Raw genomic sequence first — 23,331 nt, 5'->3', positions numbered from 1 at the left:
TGGTGATATGGTGTGTACCACACTCGACATGGACCAGAGGAAGCAAAGGAAAGAGTTGTCTCAAGAGATCAGAAAGAAAATTATAGACAAGCATGTTAAAGGTAAAGGCTATAAGACCATCTCCAAGCAACTAGATGTTCCTGTGACTACAGTTGCACATATTATTCAGAAGTTTAAGATCCATGGGACTGTAGCCAACCTCCTGGACGTGGCCGCAGGAGGAGGAAAATTGATGACAAATCTAAGAGACGGATAATCCGAATGGTAACAAAAGAGCCTAGAAAGACTTCTAAAGAGATTCAAGGTGAACTTCATGCTCAAGGAACATCAGTGTCAGATCGCACCATCCGTCGTTGTTTGAGCCAAAGTGGACTACATGGGAGACGACCAAGGAGGACACCATTGTTGAAAACGAATCATAAAAAAGCAAGACTGGAATATGCCAAACTACATGTTGACAAGCCACAAAGCTTCTGGGAGAATGTCCTGTGGACAGATGAGACAAAAATCGAAGTTTTTGCCAAGGCACATCAGCTGTATGTTCACAGACGAAAAAATGAAGCATATCAAGAAAAGAACACTGTCCCTACTGTGAAACATGGAGGAGGCTCTGTTATGTTCTGGGGCTGCTTTGCTGCGTCTGGCACAGGGTGTCTTGAATCTGTGCAGGGTACAATGAAATCTCAAGACTATCAAGGAATTCTAGAGAGAAATGTACTAGCCAGTGTCAGAAAGCTTGGTCTCAGTCGCAGGTCATGGGTCTTGCAACAGGACAATGACCCAAAACACACCGCTAAAAACACCCAAGAATGGCTAAGAGGAAAAAATTGGACTATTGTAAAGTGGCCTTCTATGAGCCCTGACCTCAATCCTATTGAGCATCTTTGGAAGGAGCTGAAACATGCAGTCTGGAAAAGGCACCCTTCAAACCGGACACAACTGGAGCAGTTTGCTCATGAGGAGTGGGCCAAAATACCTGCTGAGAGGTGCAGAAGTCTCATTGACAGTTACAGGAAGCGTTTGATTGCAGTGATTGCCTCAAAGGTTGCGCAACAAAATATTAAGTTAGGGTACCATCATTTTTGTCCAGGTCTGTTTCATGAGTTTATTTTTTTAATAATTCTGTTGAAGCATGGTTGAAAAACAATGTCTGACTTTCATTGGTTAACATTTATAGAATTTTATTTATTATTACTTTTGTCAGATTAAAGTTATTTCTGTGACCATTGTGAGTTTTCTTTCATTGACCAAAGGGTACCAACAATTTTGTCCACGTCTATATATATATATATATATATATATGATTCTTTGTATATATTTGTAAAACATACTGTAAGAAATAGCACTAAAATTGTTAATTACTTTTGATTCTAATGTGCTGGTTTCGTGCTTAATTTGTATTAATTGTTATTGGTGCTTAATTTTTTTATTATTAATTTTTTTTTAAATAGTTTGGTAACTGCAAATTTTTTTCCAATATTTTTATTTTTTTTTTTGGTGAACAGAAAGTTCAAAAGTAGAGCATTCATTAGAAAAAATCTGCGACAAGAAATGGCTTTTGAATATTATTAATTAGTGTCAAATATTGCTTACCATTCAAAAGTATAGGAAAAAATAAATAAAAATTAAACTTTTATGACAGGAATAAATGGCATTTGAACACGCGTTCACAGAAAATAAGAAAAAGAGTTTTTAGTGTATTTTTGTTCAAATAAAGCAGCCTCGGAGAGCGACTGATTGTGAATTGTAGACGGAGCACATGATGGAGAACAGTCTTTATGTTTTAAGAGGATTCACACGCTCCTGTATCGAGTTAAATCCCCGTTCCTCGGAGGCCGTGGTCCGTCTGTAATACGGCCTGCGTGACTCTGAACTCGTCTGCTGAGCTTCCCTCGTGTCCTCCAAACCCGCTGGTATTTGTAACAGCATTAAAATCAAATCAAATAATGAAGGTCTCCAGCTCCGAAGAAGACAAAACGCACCAGAGAAACTTCATTTAGAGTCTGTTCCTCACGAAAAGCGTTGTCTAGTATTTTTTTGTTTTTTTTGGAGCAGAAAGCAGAGGGATGCTGATTTTTTTCATCACTCCACTCATTTGTATTCATCTGTTTTTTTGTTGTAATGATTTGACCACGTTTTAATAATCTGACCATTTCACTTTTAATAATAATTTATCAACTTTATAATAATTTATTGAACATTTAACTATAATAACGGCTTATTTTTCAGAAAGTATGTTACCGTTTTGTGATTTAATGCACATTAATTAAAATGTATTAAAAATATAAAAAAATTAGAACAATTCAATTTAAAATTATTTTTATTTTTATTTTTATTTTTTTTGTGAGTTGTGTGTTATCTGTTAAAATATTTCTGGATTTAGTTGTAACGGTTTATTAATTAAAAAGTCCTACAACAATTATTTAACACAATAATAGTGCCCTGTATGTTTTCTTTCAGTTTTAATGGATTAATTTCATTTTAATAATCAAATTGAGTTGATAACAATTTAACAATCGATTAAAAGTTAAGCTCGAGTGCCTCACGAGGATTTATTTATTTGCTTCAGAAATTCTTTGCTCGATTTTTATTTATTTATTTTTTAAATATTTTTTTATAATTGTTTCACGCAACGGATATTTAGTATTCATATGAATATCCTCCTTTTCCTATAAATCCCCAGATATTTAAATGGGTTAAACTCACGAAGAGATGCCTGGAACAAATAAATGATAAAAACACCGGCGATCAAATTAATGCATGGCTTTAACAGTTTAATCTCATACCATGCAACATTCATGTGAAAATCCCTTTAAAAGTAATTTTATTAAACCGTATTATTATTAGTAATATACTTCTGACAGCCTTGCAGTTTATTTTTGCGTCTAATAAATCAGATTCATGTTGATTTGCACTTTTCTGAAGCGCTGTAGTGAAGGATTCTTTCACCAGATACACTTATTAAGTTCACGGGGCTGAAGATGCCCTCCGAGGCTCCCGGATCTCATTACCCAGAATGCATCAGCGGCGCGCGGAGCAGCGCATTAACGCTCGCCTCGCCGCTTCTCGCTCACACGTCAACACTTCAGTACACAGTTCACCCAGAAACCTTCGTCTCGCTGCAAACGTGTATGAAGAAAACGCAAATTATGTTTTTCTGCGCAAAGTCGGCGGATCCGATACAATATTTCATACTTCATCTTTTTGCGTCTGATCTTCACGCGTGCCGGATGGTTCATAACGAGAGAGTTATTTAAATCACATTATGGCTATAATTAAAATATAATTTTTATTTTTTTATTTATTTATTATTATTTTTGGGGTATGCACCAGCCCTTAATTATCACCGAATCTTACATTGAATCTTTTCATCGACGTTCATCGCGTTTTTAAAATTAGTTCGGTTTCGTTTACTTTCGATTGGCGAAAATTAAACCTGATTTTTAAATTAAAAATGATCGTCAGTTCAGATCAGCCAGGCTTACGATCAATAAATAAACTGTAAATAAATACATATTTATTTTATAGAAACGTGTGTATAAAGTATAAAAACGTGTCGGAAAAACCCCAGAAAATGACATAAATGATCTTTTATTTTATTTATTTGTTTGTTCAATGCATTAACATTATCCAATGTTGGCTGAATATATATATATATATATATATATATATATATATATATATATATATATGTATATATATATATATATATATATATATATTTATATATATTTATTTATATATATATATATATATATATATATATTTATATATTTATATATATTTATTTATATATATATATATATATATATATATATATATATATATATATATATATATATATATATATATATATTTTTTTTTTTTTTTTTTTTTTTATACATGTACTATTAATGTGCATTGTCCCTGTCTGAATAAATGACATGAAGTTAAGCAGCCCTTTCTGGGAAAAAGACGACCCTGGGTTTCGTGTGTGTGTTTGTGCTGGAGGAACACAGATCTGCTGTGCTGCTTTAATAGTGTCACATGACTGTCAGCCGCGTGTGTGTGTGTGTGAGGCCTTCAGTAGTAACGGTGCGGGCGTTCTCCTCCAGAGAGCGGTGATCTGGACCGGGATCAGGTCTGAGAGACGGATCATCATCAGGAACACCAGGGTAAGATCTGGAGCCACCGCTTAGGAGCGCTTTTACTGGAAATAACCGCTTGTTTAACCGGGATGCTTTTTTTTTACTTTTTAATTGTCCGCCGTTGATTTAGCTTACAGCGCAAAACTTTATTTTTCGGAATACGCTTTGCAAGAAAATACGATTGCGCTTAAAAAAAATCTAAATGATGTATAAAATGTGTCTAAAATAACTACCCAGATGTTTTGGCAGCTTTAACTATTTTGCCCCAAAAAATGTTTTTAACTCTTATAATAAAAATATTTTCCCTCTAAAAACGACAGAAAGCGCAGATATACGGCAGATATATAACAGTCACACGATGCTTTGTGTGATAATAAACCCAACGTTTAATTTTTGTATTGGATTTTGAGATATGATGCATGAAAGCTTAGCAGGTTTGATGCTAGATATCGTTGGTGTGTTTATACTGAATGATTTAATGCGACCATCATTTATAAAGTAATATATAATTGGCATGCTCTCGTCAGCTGTGGATGTCCGAACGTCTCGAAGACGAAAGGAGTTGAAAATAACCCCGATTTGCAGTCTCTCCGTAAGACGTTCTCTCACACAGTGTGTCTTTTGTGTGTCTCGAGCATGTGATCGCTGCTGCTGTCATCCAGATCTGTTCTGCTTTCACGGTTTGTGATTTAAAGAAAAGAAATCCATCTACTTGCTCTCGTGTCGTTCCAGACCTGCGCCCTCTTAACAAATAAAGGCTCTCCGTCGGGGTCGATGGTTTCGCGAAGAACCGAAATAATAAGGTTCTTCATAGTGGAAAGATGTTCTTGAGGTTGTGAACGTGTTCTTCAAACCAAGGAAAAGAAATGGTGACGGGAAAATACGTTTTGAAGAGATCTGATGCAAACTTTAATTTAACTGTAATTATAAATGCATTTTTACACAATGACTGTAGAAGATTTTAGGAAATTAAACGCCGTAGGATTTACCTTTAAACATTTTTTTTATTTATTTTATTCATAAATAACAAGTTTAGCATATTTGTTTTATTTTCAAAATCTTGTGCGTGTTTTTTTTTTTATTTGGGGACGTATTTTTTGCAATGTTTGTTAAAGGTATAGTATATAAATGAGTAACAAAAATTAAAACCACAAAAAAGTTTTTTTTTTTTTTCGGATGGTTGCCAAGACAACGGCATCTCATTTTGATTTAGTTTAGCTATTTTATTAGTTTTATTTTTTTAGTGTAAAAAAATAAAAATAATAAAAACTATATATATATATATATATATATATATATATATATATATATATATATATATATGTATATATATATGTATATATATATATGTATGTATGTATATATATATATATATATATATATATATATATAAACACTAAATGTAGAAAAAATTAAATGCTGTAATTATTGGTCATGTGTCGTTTTTTTCCCACAAGCCTTTGCTCCCAGCCGGAGCACATCCTGCTGCTTTTTACCGTAATATTCAACACATGCAATGTGATTTATTTCGCCGCGGAACAGAAGGAACTCATGTATGTGAAACGATCTGTTACGACATCATCGTGGCGAGCCAATCAGAGCGCAGTATGCTCCGTCTGTCCAAAGAGCAGCCGTGTAAAAGATCCAGAACCCGCTAGGATGATGGAAGCGTGGATAAAAGGCACATTTAGTGATCTAGTGCAATGAACCGCCGTCTGCCGCGTCTAATTGTCTAAATGTCAGCGTTCGTCTGATCAAATGTCACGCGTTACCCAGAATTGTCTGGGGCATTCCTGACTGGCTTGATTAACTTCCTGTAATTAGTTAACGAGACATTGTATCCCGATGAAAACAATCTGGTTACGTCTGACAGGAACCGATGTTTGTAAAGGGGCTCTGCTGAATCCGTTTAGCATCTGTTGAGATGTCAGAGGTCTCTGTTCTGTTTATCGAGTTTGTTTGTTAAGGTCATCTGCTTTGACCCTTCGTTCAGCTGAAGCTCATTTTCCTATTAAGCAGCGTCTCTGGCATAAACCGCTGATCTGCTTTGAATGCGAAAATACTTTCTGTTTGTTTTGCGTCCGGAGCAGTTCGACTTCGGACGCTTTCCCTTTCACAGATAAATGCTTTTAAAAGCAGTTCAAGACGCCCAAGCAAACCGTATATCATCCATAAAATATAAAAACACGAACTTATTGCATTTCAATTATTTGTCAAGACAACATTTTCAATTTAATATAGGTTTAAGTAGTACATTTATTAACAGTGTTACTATAAATGAACACTTTAGACATATTTAAAACGCACATCTTAAATGATAAACGTTATATTAATAAACACTATAATAGTGTATTAATTATTCAAGGCAGCATATCTTAACTGTTTGAGTTGAAGAACTAAAAGTACTCAAATGTAAATGAAAATAAAAGTAAAAAAACTAAACTAAATAAGCATTTACCAAAAAAAAAAAAAAATTAAAATGGTAAAAGTAAAAAAATATATATATTTTTTTCATTTAGGTTCAAGTACTGAAATAAATAAAATTAAAATTAAGCAGTAATAAACACGTTGGCATTGGCATATTTAAAAACAAAAAAATCTAATAAACTACAAAAAAATCCTAATATTAATAAATGCTAATAGTATATTCAGTTAGCTGCCAAGACAACATTTATAAATTGTATTTAGTTTTAAACTAACACTAAAATTACTCAAGCTAAATCCAAAGATATTATCAAAATTACTAAAACATTTCACTCTTTCAGTTCTGTGAGGCGCAGAGCTGAATTTAAGTTAATCGCTAAAAATATTATCGAAATACCATTTCGTGAAGGCACAAAAACAAAGAGCAAAATTAATACAAATTCTACTAGTTTTAACTTAACTTCCTGAAAATGGAAAATGCAGTTAATAAATACTATAAAAGTATGTTTCAATCCTAAAATAACACTGATATCAACATGCTAAAAGTCATTGAGAACACCTTAGCGACCAGCCGCAGCAGCCCAGCGTCAGGACTTTGTCTTTTTACACGTCACCTCCAGTGAATGTGGAAATGCAGCGTGTGTTTTTCAGAGTTTGTCAGCCACGGGACTCATGGGAGGTTGTTTTCAGGGGGTCTCTGGCCCGGTTTGGGCCCTGTGTAACATCGACCTCTGAGGGCGCTTCACAGCACAGATAACCTTTCCACAGCTTCACTGCCAGCACAGATACAGATGTCGCACAGAGACCCTACTGAGTGTGTGTGTGTGTGTGTGTGTGTGTGCGTGTGTGTGTTTCTATCAACCTGGTCTCGTAGAAATATGTACCTCTGTGCTCTTTTACGTACCTTACTACACGTCTCACTGTCCACTAAGTGCCACTAAAACACAGATTCAATATGTGAACCCTAGCACGTTGATCGGTACTGAGTGTGTGTGTGTGTGTGTGTGTGTGTGTTTCTATCAACCTGGTCTCGTAGAAATATGTACCTCTGTGCTCTTTTACGTACCTTACTACACGTCTCACTGCCTACTAAGTGCCACTAAAACACAGATTCAATATGTGAACCCTAGCACGTTGATAAAGGTATGTATTGCATCGGTTCAGAATTCAAATATCCATGGACTGTTGCTAAATATGCTTTTAACGCTCCGTCATATTGGAAATACGCCCTACGTCAAATCCAACCCTAAACAGGCCTGATAGTGTTGAGTAAAAACTGATATAAAAGCGCATTTGTTGATGTAACTCTGCCATTTTAACTTCCTTTTACACGGATCCTCCGGTGTTCATTTCTTTTGGAAGCTGCGTTGATATGCACTTGTGTTTCGTGTCTCGCTAAAAAGCGCACCGAGGTTCGATTATGCCATGAGAACAAGGCGGGTTTCTACAACATTGAATCCACGTCAGCCTGGTGTGTGTTTAATCTAATGAACCGATGGGAATGAAAGAGCCCGAAGAGCTCAGCGAGCCTGAGGTCAGACGCGAATTCTATTACATTGACTCTTTTGTTCAAACTTCGGTCTGTATGTATTGTTCAGTCTTCTTGGACGGGTGCAGTGTTATTTGATTAAGGCGCAAACCAATTACCAACAACAGAAAAACGGATTTTTGTGTGCAAATTGATTTAGCCCTTGTTTTCCGCTTCTGCTTGCTGCTTGTTATTAGGGATGCACCGAATGTTAGGCGGCAGAAATCGTTCGGTCGTGAATAGCGGAAAAGCGAATAATCGATTGTAAAATAAATTATGCGGAACAATGGCGTGATGTGATCAAATATAGGTTCAAATCTGCGCTAAAATAAGAAAAGTTAGACAATAATAATAATTACAACATCTCTATTAATGCATTTATTATAAGACTCACACATAGTGTTCAGATTGGGATCTGTAATATTGTTTAATGTTTTCAAAGCCTACATTCATTTCTACAGTAAAAAAAAGACATGTCTGATTATTATAAGTTAAACTATGCTTTGTTGGTAGTTATAGGTATGTTTTTGTTTAATGTTTGGCGTTAAGTGTTTCGTATTAGTTTTTTTTTTTCTTTGAAAAGCTAGACAAAACAATAAAAACACATTTTGCTTATTTAATTTATTCAGTGGTGAAAAATATTGGCAAAATATATGTGAAAAAATTCGGCGTTCGGTTTCTTTTTGTTCGGCTTCGGTCGAGAATTTTAATTTCGTTTTTTTTTTTTTTTATGGTCTCAACTTGAGACGTCTCAGCTTCTGAACAAATGATTTGTCTTTTGAAAATGCCAAGTTATCTGCACTGGTCTGTTCTCAGCCAGTTTTGATCGACGTGAAAGAAGTCAAGTATAAGGTTGAACAAAGCACTTTTATAGTTGCATGTAAAAAAAGAAAAATTCGTAATCGTGCGCACCAAAATGCATTTCACAATCGAGTGCGTCATAATGCATTGCGGCGGTTTGAAATGCGCGCAAATATTATAGATTTTTGATCTTCTGTTTATTAAAGCATTAAATGCTCTGTTGTCTAGAGGTGAACTACTTTAATTCAGTTGGTTTCCCGGTGTGTGGAATGTGAGGGCCAGTGTGCATTTGAATTATTTTATTCTAGTTTTTCAATTCACAATATATTACGAGCATGCTAGTAATGCTTGGTTGTATGTATTATGTATGCAGATATCATATTGTATGTGAGAAAGACATATTTAAGCTCAATGCATCAAGTCATGTGGTTCATTTTACAAGTGAACGCACACATGAAAGAGTAGATGCGTATTTATACATTTGTATTTGCAGGTATGTAAGATATGTCGTTTAGGTACTGTTGGGATATGTAGTTTGTATTTGTATATCGCTACGGTCTTCCACGTGACTTGTGCATTGGTTTCCGTTGAGTCCAATCATCCCTCCGGCTAAATGCACACGACCTTTTACAGAAATCGATCGGTATCACATTTCTGTCTTGCGTTCCAAACCCCTGAACGACAGATGTGTGACATTCTGCAATTAGTCGGTCAACATTATTTAACATAAACACGCTGAACACTTCTACGGCCTCTGGGTTTGGGTTGGTCTTCTGATTCTGACTGCTAGATTTGATTTCAGATGTTTGGTGTATGTAACTTGGCAGGTTTATTTCTTTCTGTGTCATTCACACTGATAAAAATGATACCAATGTATATATTTAGAGGCTCTCCCCTTCAGGAGCACTTACATGCACCAAACTTAGCTTAGTTTTATTCCCATTCTTAAGGTTTTATATCATTTACAATGATTTATGGGTTATTTTATCGTATAAAAACATGGTAAAACTTTGAGATCCCAATTTGTCGGTCATATCCGACGTGACGTCTCTATTCCCTTCTTCAGGGATCGAGGGTTACCTACATAACCAAGATGGTTTTTTCCACTTCAGTTACCGAGGGGTTTGTTTATATACAGTATATATATTTAGCACTGATTTATATGACATTTTACCCTATAAAAACATGGTAAAAATTGTTATATATAAAGTCTATACGTTTTTTTTCTCCATTTCGACAAATTTAACAGTTTTATTCCTATCTATATATTGAACGTTTTTACCGAAGTGTTTGTTAATATATATATATATATATATATATATATATATATATATATATATATATTTTCACACTTACTTATATGACATTTACCCCATGAAAACATGGTAAATGTTTTTTATTTAAAGTCCGTGAGCTTTTTTTCTCCACTTCGGCAGAACTTACACCAAACTTAGCAGTTTTAAATCTAAATTCGGAAGGTTTTTACTGAGGGGTTTGTGTCTTGTTATATATAATGTCTATATAACGTCTTGTTTCTTTCTTCAGATTCTTGTGTCATAATGTGCGCTGAACACGAGATCTTACGTTGTAGAAATGCGCGCGTCGGGATTCGGTGAATCGGGGCCGAACACAGACAGGAAGTGGCGTGTTTTATTTTTAGGAGGTGGTGAGGTGTGAGATATGCGATGATGATGATGCTGTGTGTGAGAGAGACACAGAGCTACACAGATCTGCTGATCATGAGGAAGCGGCTCTGGGTCATGTGTTGGACGAGCCGCTCGCTGATGAATGAAGCTCTATTCATCTCTTTCTGATGAACTCTAGTGAATGTGTGAGCGCTGAGCGTTCGCTGCAGGCCGTGATGTGTTTACTGCAGCGTCTCCGGCCCACACGTATAAATGAGATTATTTGAGCGATGTAGAAACGGCCCCCGGGGCCAGCTGGACCCTGAGACCTTCTGAGAGAAAGAGAGAGAGAGAGACGCATCTCCGTCACACTGAGATGTTGTTCAGTCTGTCTCTTGATGTGTGTTACTGGTTGAGCAATAGGGGCTTTTTAATACAGAGTAGAGATGGCATAGTTATATAATTGCACATTGTATGTATGTATACATTACATTCAATACATTTACCCTACACACACACGTGTATATATGTGTGTATGTATATATATATATATATATATATATATATATATAAATAAATAAAAATGAATATTTAAACATTTTTATTATAGCATAAAATATCTGTGTTTATAAAAACACATAATATTTGCTCAACAAGCAACTTAATAAATATGTCTTTTCAAGTTGACAATGATTGTACCTTATTTATTTATTATAATTGTTTTTTTATTTTACTTACTTTTTTTTTGTCGTGTGATTTCCTAATTTTTTTGTTCAGTTTTTTATGTTTACTGTTTTTTTTTTTTGGTTTTGTTATACATTTTCATGTAATTTTTTGTTTGTTTGTTTGTTTTTTTGAGTCTGTAAGTCCTGTTTATTATTATTTCACTTCTAGTTGCAATTATTTTAATACACTGTTAAAATACATTAAAATAAGAAATGTTGCTTTGCCAACCACGCGGAATAAAATATTTAGTGTGTTTTTTTTAGTATTGGTTTATCAAGGTGGATTCAATATGCTCACAGTGTATGTTGCATTGATTTGTTGTCGTTCCTGTAATATCCTCATGCTGTGTGTTGTGCAGGTTCAGCTCCAGCAGCACTATGACCGATGGAGATTACGACTATCTGATCAAACTCCTGGCTCTCGGGGACTCCGGAGTGGGCAAGACCACCTTCCTCTACCGCTACACCGACAACAAGTTCAACCCCAAATTCATCACCACCGTGGGCATCGATTTCAGGGAAAAGAGAGTGGTTAGTGTCTGTGGGCCGGACGGCTGAGTTACGAGCTTTGATGTTTCCTGCGAGTTCGGCCCTCTATCCTCACATAATTGGCTCATAAGTCAGAGTGTGTGTGTGTGTGTGTGTGTGAGTGCGAGAGAGAGTGTGTGAGGGTGATAAAGTTTATTGATGTGGATCATAAAGTGTGAAGAGCCAGACACAATGGACTTCACACGCTCCAGCAGCGCTAAAAGAGCAAGCGAGCACATCTGAGCTGACTTCAGACCAGAGAAGCCAGTATTTGTATCTGGAACAATCACTGAACCGGAAAGTGGGCGGAGCTTGAGCCAGAGCTTCCTACCGTGCTTCATAAACGTCTATCTTTTTTTATAGTCATCAATTAACAACTATAGCATGATTAACTAAAGCCGTCGATACCCTTGTATGGTTTGAAGGGGAGACCTTCCGTGATCTGATAAATATTTAACGATATTTAATATTCTACGCAGTTTAGAAATATGGTAATTGCAGCACTGCTGTTTGGCTTGCGCTTATTTCAAGGCAAACGTTTAGTGACCATTTAAACACGACTGAATTAATTCATGTAATCCTAGTAGAAAATGTAATCTTGGATTGAATGGTATATTCTGTATCAATATATTCTGTGTCTCATTCTTTTATATATTTTAATATATTAATAAAAGTCTATGTTTAATATGCTTTTTATGGACAAAAACACTTTCTTTTGACATCTTTGATATATATATGTATGTATATATGTATATATGTATGTATATGTATATATATATATATATATATATATATATATATATATATATATATATATATATATATATATGTATGTATGTGTATATATATATATATATATATATATATGTATGTATGTGTATATATATATATATATATGTATGTGTATATATGTATGTGTATATATATATGTGTATATATATATATATATATATATATATATGTATATATATATATATATATATATACATATATATATGTGTATATATATGTATATGTATATATATGTATATGTGTATACATACATATATATATATATATATATATATATATATATGTACACACTCTAAAAATTTTAACGGTAAAATCTTGTAAAACACTACAGAACAAAACTGTTAATAGTTTTAACAGTAAATTCCCGTACTATATACAGGGGAAAACTGTAAAAGATCTAACCAGATTTACATATAAAATTTACGTTAATTTTACTGTACAATGTTAATTTTACTTTTCTGAAGTAATTAGAAGGAATAAGGACAATAAAAACTGTATACTGCTATTCCCAGAATTCCCAGACACTCCATATTTTAAACTCCACAGTTTAAATATTAATGTTTTTTGTTATCTATTATGATTATTAGAATAACTCCTTCTGTATATTAGTGTGTACTTCTGAGTGTGGCGGAGCTACCTTTGTGGAGCTGGTTCTTCACGTATGTCAGTATGTTAAAGGTCCAAAACAGGTTTTAATAGCAGTGTGCGTTGTTTTTATTTGCAAATGGCAGTTTTATTTACAGTTTTTTTTACCGTAAATGTGTTTATAGTTTTGTAAAAACTACAGAATTTTATATATATATATATATATATATATATATAATTTCACTTTGACAGTGTTTGGAGAGTTTCGGATGAAATGATTGTTCATGATTCACGGTAACACGAGACCACCGGCTCTTCAGTGTGTGTGTGTGTGTGTGTGTGTGTGAGGACGTTCAAAGCGTGTTTCCACCCACTAAACGAGCCTGCGCAGATCTGGAAAAGATCGATAATGAGAATGAGGCCTGAACTGAATCATCCGAGCTCAGAATCCCACACTCACTTGATGTCAGGAACAATCCTCGGCTGTTCTCCAGCAGTATAAACACAATCTCATACCACCCATAAACACGGCCTTCTACAGACCCGTTTCCCATGTTACCACATGATTATTTAGTGGCAGGCGTCTGCAGCGTCTTTCAGAGTAGTATTATTTAAAATTACATGATCTTTTTTTCCTACTCACTCCTATTCACTTTTTTAAAAAAATTTTTACTGTAATTTTTTTTTTCTTCCGTAAGCACGTGATTATGTAGTACTGGATGTGTATTTATTTATTCAATATTTTTGGGTTGAATTTACTTTACATTATCCCATTCTGCTTACTTTAGGACTGTTCTTATCTGGTCTAATTTTTATTTCCCTTCTTTCCCTTTGCACTTATTTATCCGGTTTATTTTTTTACATTTTTTACATTTTTCTTTTTCCGTCTGCAACACCTTATAGATTATTTCATTTTTGTTTGTTTGTTTATTTATTTAATTTCTATTTAATTTTTTACATTAGCTTTTTCTGCTTTTTATTTTTTACTGTAATATGTTTCCCACTGAAAGCACATCATTATTTAGTTACTTGATTAATTTGATGTTCGTTTTTCATTCTCTTTCTTTTGCTTTACGACTCTTCTTGCTTATTTATCTGTTTATCTGTTCGTTTTTTTATTATAATATATTTGTCCATTTAGTGTGACGCAAAAAAAATCCCGTTTTGTTTTAATTTTTCTGGTCTTTTTCCTTCGGGGAGTCTTTAAATGTCACCGATGAAGCGGGCAGGAAGACAGTGAGATGAAAGCATCAATCCCAGCATGCAGTGCGGCTCAGGCAGATCAATACCATCATCTTTTGAGCTGAAGCGAGCAGAAGTACAGCAGTCTGAATGGAGTTTGGTGTTTTCAGTGTGACCTCGAGCTGATCTCTGAGGCTCTTGTTGTTCTTCTTCAGGTTTATACGACGAACAGCCCCAATGGAACGACGGGGAAGACGTTTAAGGTTCACCTGCAGCTCTGGGACACGGCGGGACAGGAGAGGTGCGCTCTGCCCTTCATCATCATCATCATCATCATTATCGTCACATTCAAGTGTCCCTCTTTCAATCTTCAGATGTGATCAACCAAATTATCTGCCAAAATTACTTTCAAAAAATTCGAATGGATAAATAGTTACATTAGTTTCAGTCAAACTGCAGCCGGGTTATTTTGGTTAGTTTAAAAAATAGCAAAAAGCTATAAAACATTTTTTTTGGTAACGCTTTACAAGAATGTCTTAACTAACGTGAATATAAAACCAACGATACATTTATTACAGTATTTGCTCATCTTTTGTTACTAATACATTCCCGTCAGTTCATAGTGCATGAACTAATGTTTACAAAAACAACTTGTGATTTTAATAATGCATCAGTAAATGCTTCAGCTCATGTTAACTAATAAACCTGTTTGTTTTTCAGATCTCCTTTTAGCAAATAAACTACATTTTAAAAATATGTAAACATTATTATTATTATTTATTTGATTTGATTATTATATTATTATATTGTATTTATATTTTGCTTGCTTATTTTGATGTTTTAAATCAATTATTTTAGTCTTTACGCATTTTAAAATAATAGTTTTAAATATTGTTATTATTTATTCATTTTTAATTCGCTTATTTTACTCACTAGAGTAGTGTACTGTTAAATGTATTAGTTATTTATTTCAATCTAATTATTTTAATGTATTGCTTTTTTATTTGTTTTGTTTTAATATATTTTTGGATGTATTTTAGTATAATTCTATCATTTTTATCGATCTTATTTATTTTTACTCACTAGACAATAGTTGTGTTAGGTGCACTCTTGTTTTTTTAGCATTTATTTTTCACTATACATACTGTGCTATTGTCGTTATTATTTATTAATGTGTGTGTGTGTGTGTGTGTGAGATGATGACCAGACACTGCTCTTTGTTCTCCGGCTCAGGTTCAGGAGTTTGACCACGGCGTTCTTCAGGGATGCGATGGGATTTCTGCTCATGTTTGATCTGACGAGTCAGCAGAGTTTCCTCAACGTCAGGAACTGGATGAGTGAGTGACCGCAGGCCGGGAAACTTTATTAATTACTGGTGTCTCGTTATATTCTTATAATATCACTCTTTCTGACGCTCGTCTGCTCCGTGGAAACGGTTAACTTCCACACACTACTAACCAGCTTCTGGTTTACTGTGCTTCTTCTTCTTCTTTATTGATCTTATTCTTCACGTTTTTCTCTTCCTGACCTTCTTTCTCTTTTCTTTCTTCTTCCTATTATTTCTTCTCTTGCTTCTTTCCTTCCCTCGTCCTCTTATTTTGTCTTATTCTTCCCATTCTTTCCATTTCTTTTCCTCTTTTACTTTTCCACACCCTCTTCTTCTGCTTCCTGTTTCTCTCTTTGCTGTTTCTTGTCCTCTTCTTCTGTCATTGTCTTCCTCTTCCTCTTGTTTTCCTGTGCTTTATTTTCTTTTTATGCTTTCTCTTATTTTCTGTATTCCCCGTGTTGTCTTCTTCCTCTTTCTAATGATGTTTCTCTTCTTTGTCTTATTTTCCTCTGTGTGTGTGTGTGTGTGTGTGTGTGTGTGTGTGTGTGTGTAGGTCAGCTCCAGGCTAATGCGTATTGTGAGAATCCAGATATTGTTCTTGTGGGTAATAAAGCTGATCTGAACGACCAGAGAGAAGTCCAGGAGAAACAAGCAAAGGAACTAGCAGACAAATACGGGTGAGTGTGTGTGTGTGTGTGTGAGAGAGAGAGAGACAGAGAGAGAGAGAGAGTGAGTGTGTGTGTGTTTGAGAGTGTGTGTGTGAGAGAGTGTGTGACAGTGTGTGAGTGTTTGAGAGTGAGTGTGTGTGTGTGTGTGTTTGAGAGTGAGTGTATGTGTGTGTGAGTGTTTGAGTGCGTGTAGGTGTGTGTGTGTGTGTGAGAGAGAGAGTGTGTGTGTTTCAGAGTGCGGTGGGTGGGTGGTTCTGTGAGAATGAGAGTGTGTGTGTGTTTGTGTTTGAGAGAGTAAGTGTGTGTGAGTGTGTGTTTGAGAGAGTAAGTGTGTGTGAGTGTGTGTTTGAGAGAGTAAGTGTGTGTGAGTGTGTGTTTGAGAGTGAGTGAGTGTGTGTGTGTGTGTGTGTGTGTTTGAGAGTGAGTGTATGTGTGTGTGAGTGTTTGAGTGCGTGTAGGTGTGTGTGTGTGTGTGAGAGAGAGAGTGTGTGTGTTTCAGAGTGCGGTGGGTGGGTGGTTCTGTGAGAATGAGAGTGTGTGTGTGTTTGTGTTTGAGAGAGTAAGTGTGTGTGAGTGTGTGTTTGAGAGAGTAAGTGTGTGTGAGTGTGTGTTTGAGAGTGAGTGAGTGTGTGTGTGTGTGTGTGTTTGAGAGTGAGTGTATGTGTGTGTGAGTGTTTGAGTGCGTGTAGGTGTGTGTGTGTGTGTGAGAGAGAGAGTGTGTTTCAGAGTGCGGTGGGTGGGTGGTTCTGTGAGAATGAGAGTGTGTGTGTGTTTGTGTTTGAGAGAGTAAGTGTGTGTGAGTGTGTGTTTGAGAGAGTAAGTGTGTGTGTGTGTGTGTTTGAGAGTGCGTGTTGGTGTGTGTGTGTGTGTGATTGAGAGAGTAAGTGTGTGTGTGTGTGTGTGTGTTTGAGAGTGTGTGTAGATGTGTGTGTGAGACTCTAACACACACACTTCTCCTCGTTGACCGTCACTTATTTTCAACAACAATCTATTGATAACAAATTAAAAGATAAATTACTTTCACCCCAAATACTAATTCTTTTTTTTAAACTTGCCACTATCCTATGTTTTGTCCGTTTGTCAATAAGATTTTTACTCAAAAATATTGAATATACTTCTTTATTCTTATCAGCATAAGCATGTTCTTTAAACCTTTACAAAAGTATTGTGTTACACTCAATGATAATGTAACGATATTTCAACCAAATATTGACATTTTATTTATGCTTTGACCCGTGTGTGTGTGTGTGTGTGTGTACGGACTTCCTCTGACGTGTGTCTCGTTCTCCTCTTTCCCAGAATTCCCTACTTCGAGACGAGCGCTGCGACCGGCGCGGAGGTGGACAAGGCCGTGGTCACTCTGCTGGATCTGGTGATGAAGCGCATGGAGCAGTGTGTGGACAAACCGGCGGCGGACACACACAACACAGACAGCAGCAAGCTGGACGCGCCGGCGGTCATCGAGAAGAAGTGTGCGTGTTAGAGCGTGTGCGTGTGTGTGTGTGTGTGTGTGTGAGCTGTGCTACTGCCCTGATTGTTCTGTCAGCATATCAAGATCTCCAGGTGGACACTCGTCGTCTCAATGAATGTACATACAAACACAAACACAGTACCGGGCAGAAGGTTGGGATTATTATTCGTTTTTAGTTTTTCTTCTGCTCACTAAGGCTGCATTTATTTGGTTAAAAATACAGTAAAAATTATGAACGTCTGTTTTCTCTGTGAATGCGTGTTAAAGTGTAATCTATTTCTGTGATTTTTAGCATCATTACTCCAGTCTTCAGCGTCACATGATCTTCAGAAATCAGAATAATACACTGATTTACTGATCGGCAAACTTTTCTGATTACTATCAATGCTGAAAACAGTTGTGCTGCACTGTATTTTTGTGATATACCATTCTTTTAGTAAGTAAAAAATTATAAAAGGAAAAAAATCTTTATTACATAACATGCATCAAAAAGTGATAATAAAGACATTTATTCCTGTTTCAAATAAATGCTGTTCTTTTCTATTCAGGTTTCCCTGGATAAAAGCCAACATTTTTATTGTATTTTACATTTTCCCCCTTTATTTTGATGTGTAATATTATTAGTAACTATTATGTAAAATGTATGTATCTTATTTAGTTATTTATTGTATACATATATTATTCATTTAAATGTTGCAATTGCATTAGTTCAGCAATTTAATGCATCCTTTTTTTTTTCTTTACAGAGTGTATATATACACATTATATATATATATATATATATAATATTTCCACAGAAATATTGTGCAGCGCAACTGTTTGCAACATTGATAATAATCAGAAATGTTTGCCGATCAGTAAATCAGTGTATTATTCTGATTTCTGAAGATCATGTGACGCTGAAGACTGCAGTAATGATGCTGAAAATCACAGAAATAAATTAAACTTTTAACACACATCCACAGAGAAAACAATTCTATTGAACAGTAAAAATATGTAATAATTTTTACTGTATTTTTGATGAAATAAACCCCTGTTGTCGGGTGGTGTGTGTGGTGATGAGAGGGCTCTGGTGTGTGTAACACTACTCGCTGCTGTCAGAGTGAGTGAGTGTGTGTGTGTGTGTGTGTGTGTGTGTGTGTGTGTGTGTGTGTGTGTGTGCGTGCATGAGCTTGTGAGCGTTTGGGTGTTTGTGTCTCTGCATGCACGATGTCCATGAGCTCTGGACAAACTGGAAGCATGAACGTGGCAGATTCACGTCTGAAACATCTGTGCGCTCTGAAAGAAACCCACGGCTAGTTCTGTCTTTTAATGCATCTGTAAGTACAGAATGAATAAACTGGGAAACATGGAATATACAGGCAGATTAATGCATATCTCAGTCGAATTTAAAAACACGTCATCATATTTCACCCTAAATTCATCATTCAATCATTAGGATGTTTTACGTCGTGACATACATTACATTCATGACAGTAATGATGATCACTACTGTAAGCGTATAAATGCTTTACTTTACGCAGATGATTTAATCTCTCCTTACTGTGATCTAGTATTTTAATTTTTTTAAATAATTTTTTTAATATTTCATTATTGCATTTTTAAGACTGCATTGCAAACACATGTTGGTCCTGAGTTTTAGGGTAAAATAGATTTTAAATATTAGGAAAAAATATCCAGCCGTATTTTTACACTAAATTCAAATGTTTTCATAACAGTTTACAAAAATACATCTACACGCTCTTCTATGTAATTTTTTTCATTCTCCCCTCATAAAAAAAAACATTTTATCGTAATTTGTTTTTTTTAAGAATTTTTTTTTATGAAAACATGTACATCATATTTCACCGTAAATTCAATTCAATTATTTTAATTACAAATTATTTTAATTTTTTAGCATTTTTCATTACTGTGTTACAGCATATATATATATATATATATATATATATATATATATATATATATATATATATATATATATATATATATATATATATATATATATATATATATATATATATATATATATATATATATATATATATATATATATATATATATATATATATATATATATATATATATATATATATTATATATATATATAATAATTATATATATAATACATTTAAATCGGCTAAAGACAGCATTAATATTACGCATGTATAAATCACAATTCTTTTCTTTCTTATTTTCTCCACACATTTGTGAAATTACAATCCAAAAAAAAATCTCTCCCCTTAAAACAGACTTCATTTTCTTAATGCAAAACATCTTGTTTTTGTCTGGCGAGTTTCTGGGGTTATTTCTGTGCCGTTCGGTTTGATTTCCGTCCTCTGGTGCCAAACTCATGGTGTGCCATAACCACGCGGTCGAGCATGGAGTGTGTGACGGGCGACAATCTCTGGAGCGCTGCATCGTGTTTCTCCTGAATCCTGCTTGGCCTTGAACTGAGCCGCGGCTCTCGCTTTGGTGTTTTACTGGTTTAGTACCTCGTGTGGTTTCAGGAATGGCTTTCTGACCAGTGATGTTGTTCTCTTGAAGTTTACATTGAAGGATTTTCTCTCCTCGTGCCTGTAAAGATCTACTGACCAATGAAACGCTGCCCTGTAAGCTCTTTTACTGCATCACAGTATAGAAGAAAACAGAAAATAACACGACTGGTAAAAAAAAAAAAAAAAAAAAAAAAAGAAAATAAACTCTTCGGTTTCCTTTGAGAGCGTTTATTTTTTGTTATGCGTGCAACATGTTACTAAAGAATAAAGAGGAAAAAAAAAGATCTCGAGTTTGAATGGTCCATTTGTGAACGATGAATATACACAGTTTTTAAATGCATAGACAAAATGTGTTTAAAAATATATGTTAAATAATTTCTCCATCCATCTGTAAAACATTTTTTGAAAAGATAGACAATTTAAAAACAGTTTAAGTTTTTTAGAATGTGTATTACTGTGTTTATATATATATATATATATATATATATATATATATATATATATATATATGAGATAAGATAAATGTTTATGTATTTATAAGATCTAAAATATAAATGTAAATACATGCAAATATTTTCAAAATATATACATTATAAACGCACACGATACACATACATATAGCATGTAAACAAAAATCTTGACATCTCTAATAAAAATAAAAGCCACATATTTAATTCCAAGAAATCACATTATTGAAAAGAATAACAACCCCAAAAGAATAAAGACTAGTGTTTAAGTCTTTTTAATTTCAAAAATATATTAAGCCTTACTGATTATAACACTGTATGTAGCATACGCTTTAGTCATTATATTTTTCAATGTTTTAAATATATTTTCAAAATATATTCACGTAAATATATTTAAAACAAAAAAAAACAAAAAACAGTATTATTGTTAAATTCTAGTGGATTTGGGCGTTCAGGAAAATTGTTTCGAAAACCAAAACGTATTTCATTGTAAGAATTAATTTAAGTTTTGAAATATGCACATTTTAAAATCCAATGTTAAATAACGGTTGAAACAATATATATTTGAATTACAAAATCTATTAATGCATAGAACACATATTTAAATATATATTTTGTCCAGAGGAAAAAAATAAAATTAAAAAAATTAAATCAAAAACAGCCCAGACTTGTCCTTTATCAGTGTAATTAAAAAAATATATATTTTTTTAACATATTTAAAACATGACATTCTCCTAATTAATTTAATTTGTATTCTCTTAATTGCGAGACAAACTAAAGAAACTGAACGAGTGTGTAATGTTAATGTGATTCGCGGACGGTCGACAATTAAAGTCATAAACCAAAAGTCCAAAAACGATGCTTGGTTTATAATATTTTATTACCATCGGTAGTTGCACATGAACCTGAAGTACACGCGAAGACCCTGGAGCAGAAAGCGCTGCAGTATTTCAGAAACACGCAGCGTTCATTAACACTTAATAAAGAGGATTCCCTAAAAACCTGACATCAGCACAGGTCCGGAGTCAGCCGCACAACACTTCATCAGCTCAACTCATACAACATCTCCATTACATTCATATTACATTCATGTAAACAGCTGATCGAACGGAAAACAACAACAGAAAGAGAGCGGAGAGAGAGAGAGAGAGAGAGAGAGAGAGATAGCTTACTGTAAACCGCACTAAACCAGATCCGGCAGTGAACGAAGAGCGACAGTCCACAGGAAACCGCTTCCCTGCACTTCCTGTTCCTCGAGTGGGTTCGGTTCGAGTCTTTGGCGTGTGAGGGTCCCGTTCACACCTGAGTGATCTGCTTCTCTGTGGGTTTGGAGTCGCTCTGCTGCTTCTCCCCTTCATCCTCCTCCTCTTCTTCTTCCTCCTCGCTGAGGTTCAGCTTCAGGCTCTCCAGAGTTTGTCTGGACTCTTTCCTCCTGCGTGAACGTGAACCAACACCGGACTTGTAAAAATGGAGGTACGTTTGTGTGTGTTCTTATTTAATTTAGAAATAAAACATATTTATTAACACAATGATACGACGTATTCTAGGGCACTCAATTAACTGTGTACAAAATAAAAGTTTCTGTTTATGTAATATATATATATATATATATATGTGTGTGTGTGTGTGTGTGTGTGTATTTGTTATATATACACGCATCTAAAATGTATATAAAATATATATATACACACACATACATACACACACATCATATATTTCTACAAATAAAAATATATGCACACACACAAATAAAAATACATAAACATGTATAAATATACAAATGTATGTGTGTGCAGTGTGTATGTGTGTGAGAGAGTGTGTGTGAGTGTGTGTGTTTATGAGTGTGTGTGTGCATGCATGTGTGTGTGTATGTGGGAGAGAGAGAGTGTGTGTGTGTGTGAGTGAGTTTGTGTGTGTGTGAGAGTGTGAGTGTGTGTGTGAGTGTGAGTGTGAGTGTGTGTGTGTGTGTGTGTGTGTGTGTGTGTGTGTGTGTGTGTGTGTGTGTGTGTGTGTGTGTGTATGTGTGTTTTATTATATATACACGCATCTAAAATGTATATAAAATATATATATACACACACATACATACACACACATCATATATTTCTACAAATAAAATATATGCACACACACAAATAAAAATACATAAACATGTATAAATATACAAATGTATGTGTGTGCAGTGTGTATGTGTGTGAGAGAGTGTGTGAGTGTGTGTGTTTATGAGTGTGTGTGTGCATGTGTGTGTGTATGTGGGAGAGAGAGTGTGTGTGTGTGTGAGTGAGTTTGTGTGTGTGTGAGAGAGTGTGAGTGTGTGTGTGTGTGAGTGTGAGTGTGAGTTTGTGTGTGTGAGTGTGTGTGTGTGAGTGTGTGTGTGTGTGTGTGTGTGTGTGTGTGTGTGTGTATGTGTGTATTTGTTATATATACACGCATCTAAAATGTATATAAAATATATATATACACGCACATACATACACACACATCATATATTTCTACAAATAAAACTATATGCACACACACAAATAAAAATACATAAACATGTATAAATATACAAATGTATGTGTGTGCAGTGTGTATGTGTGTGAG

General features: G+C 34.6%; 2 protein-coding genes across 6 annotated transcripts in view; one reads left to right on the top strand and one right to left on the bottom strand.

Moving 5' to 3' along the window:
* Positions 1-18,461, top strand: part of rab27b (RAB27B, member RAS oncogene family) — a 28,434-nt gene extending 9,973 nt beyond the window's left edge. Inside the window, exons 1-6 of one of the 3 annotated variants that reach the window (XM_043234216.1) lie at positions 4,042-4,154; positions 11,590-11,761; positions 14,533-14,618; positions 15,551-15,654; positions 16,198-16,321; positions 17,612-18,459. In XM_043234216.1, coding sequence (XP_043090151.1) covers positions 11,609-11,761; positions 14,533-14,618; positions 15,551-15,654; positions 16,198-16,321; positions 17,612-17,795 — 651 coding nt within the window. In that variant the 5' untranslated portion in view covers positions 4,042-4,154; positions 11,590-11,608 and the 3' untranslated portion in view covers positions 17,796-18,459. Of the gene's footprint in view, positions 1-4,041; positions 4,155-11,589; positions 11,762-14,069; positions 14,454-14,532; positions 14,619-15,550; positions 15,655-16,197; positions 16,322-17,611 lie in introns of those variants that run through there. The other 2 variants (XM_043234215.1, XM_043234217.1) reach the window with 2 other exon arrangements.
* A 3,146-nt stretch (positions 18,462-21,607) lies between these two features.
* LOC122341083 (cingulin-like protein 1) overlaps positions 21,608-23,331 on the bottom strand; it is a 33,655-nt gene continuing 31,931 nt past the window's right edge. For all 3 annotated transcript variants that reach the window (XM_043234415.1, XM_043234416.1, XM_043234417.1), the window contains one exon: positions 21,608-22,177. In XM_043234415.1, the coding sequence (XP_043090350.1) occupies positions 22,042-22,177 (136 nt within the window). In that variant the 3' untranslated portion in view covers positions 21,608-22,041. The remainder of the gene's footprint in view (positions 22,178-23,331) is intronic.

Source organism: Puntigrus tetrazona, unplaced genomic scaffold, assembly GCF_018831695.1.
Source record: "Puntigrus tetrazona isolate hp1 unplaced genomic scaffold, ASM1883169v1 S000001111, whole genome shotgun sequence".
NCBI lineage: Eukaryota > Metazoa > Chordata > Actinopteri > Cypriniformes > Cyprinidae > Puntigrus > Puntigrus tetrazona.
The sequence above is the reverse complement of the archived record's forward strand: the minus strand, read 5'-3'. Positions and strand labels throughout refer to the sequence as shown.